The following is a 5,000-nucleotide window of genomic DNA, read 5'->3' on the forward strand; positions in this document are numbered from 1 at the left end:
GGGTAACAGTTTGATATCAAAATTTTACCACAGCGCCACTGGAATAAGCAATGTGACAACCAACCCGTGAGACAACCAGCCCCGGTCTCCCCTACTCATGACTTTACTCAAGTACATTTGAGAGGCAAATATTGTACTCTTTACTCCACTACATTATAACCGTGAGTACCCGTTACTTCTTATAAAAATAAAGGAAAAAAGAAAAATCTGGGAAACCCTCAATTTGTTGTTTCCCTCTCAAACGTGATTGAATTGTGCAGGCACCACTGATTGGGACAGCCTATCAGCAATCACCTTCAGCTTTCCGCCAAAGTCAACTCCATGGTCAGATTTAGATAAGAGACGAAACCATGGACGAAACAATGGATGAAGACGCAGCAGGTCCATCCCGGGAATGTGCCAACCTGTGGCCCCACCTCGCCAGACTATTCAATTTTCTGAACAAGTTAATGATAGTTTTCGCTTCAAGTGTTTCGATTACAAAATAGTATTTTGTATTTGAAATACGTATTTTATATACATGTATTAGAAATACTGCCCATCCCTGGCAACATGGTAAAAAGATAAAAATGACTTGATTTTACTTTCAATGCCTTTTACATTCTCCAAGGTATTAACATTAACATTTTCCATAACTCCATGTAGGACGTTTCTGTACATAAATGTAAGCACTGTGGCAGTAGTAATGCAATATTTAAAAAATGTAGGCTACTCTTGTACTCTTGATACTCAAGTACTTTTAAAAACAAGTACTTCAGTACTTTTACTTAAGTAGACATCCGACTGTTGTACTCTTACTTGTACTTGAGTAAAATTTAGCAAAGGGTATCTGTACTTTTACTCAAGTAATGAAGCTGTGTACTCTGCCCACCTCTGCTCATCAGGCACAGGGACCACATCATAAGTAACACACACATGAATAAAGGGCCGTCAAATTGTGTGCATTCAAGGTAAACATGTTCACACATTTGTAAGTTCACAACATGAAGATGAAGATCAAGTGGACCCTAGTTTAATGAAGCTACGCTAACAACATGAAGATGAAGATCAAGTGGACCCCAGTTTAATGAAGCTACGCTGACAGCATGAAGATGAAGATCAAGTGGACCCCAGTTTCATGAAGCTACGCTAACAACATGAAGATCAAGATCAAGTGGACCCTAGCTAACAACATGAAGATGAAGATCAAGTGGACCCCAGTTTAAAGAAGCTACGCTAACAACATGAAGATGAATATCAAGTGGACCCCAGTTTAATGAAGCGCGTCTTAGCCAGAGGTGGACGTAGTACACAATTCCATTACTTAAGTGAAAGTATAGATACATCTTGTCAAATATTACTCCAATACAAGTGGAAGTTGCTAAGTTGAAGTACAGAAGTTCTTGCATTTAAAAATACTTAAGTATTCAGAAGTACAAGTATTTTCCTTTTTAATGTAATGTAATGTTTATTAGGTCATTAATAGGGTATACATCCTTTGGTCGGTCATAGGACTTGAAGAGATCTTTAATTCCTTACATCCAACAAAAACATTTTACCTATTTTCACAACTTTGCAACTGTTCAAATGGATGCCATAATATAATTTAAGTCATTATTCATTCTTTGTTCACAAATCTAAAACATTTTCACTGCCGAGTACAAAACCAGAAATCTTAATTATGAGTAGATTAAATCGTTTAATAATGTAGGGTAAAGGTCTAGCTATGTGGTGAATGTCAGGTGATTGTCTAATTTCATTCCAATTTCATAATGATCATGGAGGATAGCTGGTTAACACCAGACCACTTCTCACTTCTCTGGGTTCTCCCAGGCTACATGGAGGATGTTCTGATGAAGGATCTGTTATCACCATCATTACCACAGCCAATTCAGCCAAGTTCAAATTGAACTATTGAAAAAATAAACTTCAAGATGGTCTATCACATTATTGCATTTAAAGACTCAAATGTGGTTAAAAGTAACGAGTACTTGCTTATACTTTAAATGTAGTGGAGTCAAAAGTACAGTATTTGTCTACACCGTACTTCTACAGTACACACCATCACACACACACACACACACTGATGTGAGGTAACCAGCTCAGTAGCAGTGATTAGGTTCTCTCTCATTCCCTCTCTGATTACGGAGCATTCCCATTTCTGATTGGATACCGTCCTCACCATCAGGTGGTGACATCATCACAGTAGACAAATCTGGGGGAGGAGCTTACAGGTATTACTGTAAACATACACTCAGACACAAGAAGCCTGTCGGTGAAGACTCTATTTCTTACACACACACACACTCTTTCTCTCACACAAAAACACAAAAGAAGCCAGCAGGCTGTGACACACACACACACACACACACTTACACTGTTGTGTAAATATAGTCTCACCTCTGTGTTGGTCAGGTAGGGTCCCTATCCTCTGACCTCTGTGTATTCTCCGCCGTTGGTCAGGCAGAGTCTGTGAGCGCAACATGACCCCTGACCTTTCTTCAGGGTTTTAAAGACACTGTCTGGAACTCTCACTCCTGGCGCCGTGGCGACACCATAGATACGCTGTGGCAACCGTGTGGCACCATGGATACGCTGTGGCAACCGTGGAAGTCTGCTCTGCTAGCTTAGTCACACCGTCTCTCTCTCACACACACACACACACACACGTAGGGTCACACACACGTACGGTCTCATTCACACTCAGACTGGACAGCAGAGTGGACGCAGAGGCGGCTGGAACGTGAGACTGCACAGCCCACCACAGGAAGTGATACATAGGATGCGTACAGAGGAGGAAGTGAAATCTGCTGCGCTTAGCTTCAGTGGGCCAGTTCCTCATGATAATAGGGAGACACACACACACATACACATACAAACACACATAAACATGAACACACACACACACACATAAACATGAACACACACATACACAAACATGAACACACACACACATACACACACACACACACACACACACACACACACACAAACATGAACACATACACACACACACACAAACATGAACACACACACATACACACACAAAAACATGCAAACACTTCCACTCACAAACATGAACGAATATGCAGACACACACACACACGCACACACTGGTATTTCAATATTTCTCGTGTGCTACTGGGTTCTTGCATTAAACCACACAAGCAAAATCAGCAATCTCTCTCCACAGCCAGACACAAGACATTCATGTGTGTATGCAGTGTGTGTGTGTGTGTGTGTGTGTGTGTGTGTGTGTGTGTGTGTTTGTGTGTGTCAATAAGCAAGGGTGATAAGGCTTACTGCCTTTCACCTCCAAACATGCCATAACACAAGCAGTTAAGCATGCACTCTCTCTCTTTCACACACACACACACACACACACTTGGAGCTAGTGTGGCCCTGGTGTGTGTGTAGGCCAGTGATGTCGTGACTTTGTCAATTCTTCATGTGATTTAAAAGATGATCAGGGTAGTTTCACAATCAGGGTAAATGTGAAATGACTGTGTTTTTGTTTTCATTGCATTTCATCTGTTGAAAGATAAACAAGTGGGCTGATGGTCACTGGTCATGGTCAGGTGGAAGTGTGTTGGGCTAAAGGGTGTTTGCTGTGGCCTTGGCCTTGACCGTGGCCTACTGGTTAGCGCTTTGGACTTGTAACCGGAGGGTTGCCGGTTCGAACCCCAACCAGTAGGAACGGCTGAAGTGCCCTTGAGCAAGGCACCTAACCCCTCACTGCTCCCCGAGCGCCGCTGTAGCAGGCAGCTCACTGCGCCGGGATTAATGTGTGCTTCACCTCACTGTGTGTTCACTGTGTGCTGAGTGTGTTTCACTAATTCACGGATTGGGATAAATGCAGAGTATATATACTTAAGAGTATATATACTTACTTACTTATACTTATACTGAATCTAATGTAGTTGAGTATATATACTCATACTTCTACTGAATCTAATGTGGTTGTCCCCCACCAGTATATGGTTGATATGGTGGTCGTGTGATTGGTGAAGGATATCGCCGAACTACAGACGTGTCCGAATCCATGAAGGAATTATGAGCCACTGGGCTCCTGGGCACAGGTGTGACTACCATCAACAGATTCAAAATGCCAAGAGAGCCAATTACAAAGCAATTACAGATATTACACATACTGTAGCATGACCCATGGCATATGAATGAGGGTCCTACTCAGATATTGGGGGTGAGTACCACAACCACTGATATCTGAATGGGGCCCCTCAGTCTTAATTTGGCCCCTCCCCCTGAGTCTTAATATGGCCCCTCGCCCTCAGTCTTAATTTGCCCCCTCCCCCTCAGTCTTAATATGGCCCCTCCCCCTCAGTCTTAATGCCCATATCCCAGCATGCTCTACTCCTATCCCAGCATCCTCTGCACCAGTGAACCAGACCACACCAAGGGGGCAGGCGAATTCCCGGAAGTAGAAAATCAATGGAGGCTGGAGGGACCACCTCTCTGCTAACCCCCATTGAAGCCCATTCATTTTAGGATTTTTTTGAAATACCATAACTGCATATAACATATATCCTGTGCCGACATTTTAGCTTCTGTATTATCTACATAAACAATACAAGGCAAAACAGACTCGACTAACTCGTCCGTAACGTTGGGTTCCAACGCATATTGGGTTAATGCATATGTTGAGTTACAGACTAAGGACTGCCCGTGTGAAGGTTTATAAGTGGTTGCTGACAGATTAATTAAGATGCATTTCAGAATGCATTTCAGCTGCTGAACACACACACACACACACACACACACACACATTAAATTAACAAAGTATTCACACCATCACAAGGTTGTTTTATTTTAAAACTTGACGACAAAAATACTCAATTGTGTAAAATTCAAGTAAACATCCTCCTGTTAGACAGGCTAGGTTTATACACCGGGATCTCTGTCTGCAGCAAACAAACAAACAAACAAACAAACACACACACAAACAAACACACAAACACACATGCAGATAAACATATTCAGGTTTATGAGGTACACATGAAGGA

General features: G+C 42.2%; 2 protein-coding genes across 2 annotated transcripts in view; both read right to left on the reverse strand.

Moving 5' to 3' along the window:
- Nucleotides 1-2,718, reverse strand: part of arhgap22 (Rho GTPase activating protein 22) — a 25,436-nt gene extending 22,718 nt beyond the window's left edge. The window contains exon 1 of the mRNA XM_042065323.1: nucleotides 2,380-2,718. Coding sequence (XP_041921257.1) covers nucleotides 2,380-2,464 — 85 coding nt within the window. The 5' untranslated portion in view covers nucleotides 2,465-2,718. The remainder of the gene's footprint in view (nucleotides 1-2,379) is intronic.
- A 2,061-nt stretch (nucleotides 2,719-4,779) lies between these two features.
- Nucleotides 4,780-5,000, reverse strand: part of si:ch211-223a10.1 (palmitoyltransferase AKR1) — a 20,511-nt gene continuing 20,290 nt past the window's right edge. Inside the window, exon 11 of the mRNA XM_042065327.1 lies at nucleotides 4,780-4,898. The gene's annotated coding sequence lies outside the window, so the exon portion shown is untranslated. The remainder of the gene's footprint in view (nucleotides 4,899-5,000) is intronic.

The sequence above is a fragment of the Alosa sapidissima genome, chromosome 16 (genome assembly GCF_018492685.1).
Source record: "Alosa sapidissima isolate fAloSap1 chromosome 16, fAloSap1.pri, whole genome shotgun sequence".
NCBI classification, from domain to species: domain Eukaryota; kingdom Metazoa; phylum Chordata; class Actinopteri; order Clupeiformes; family Clupeidae; genus Alosa; species Alosa sapidissima.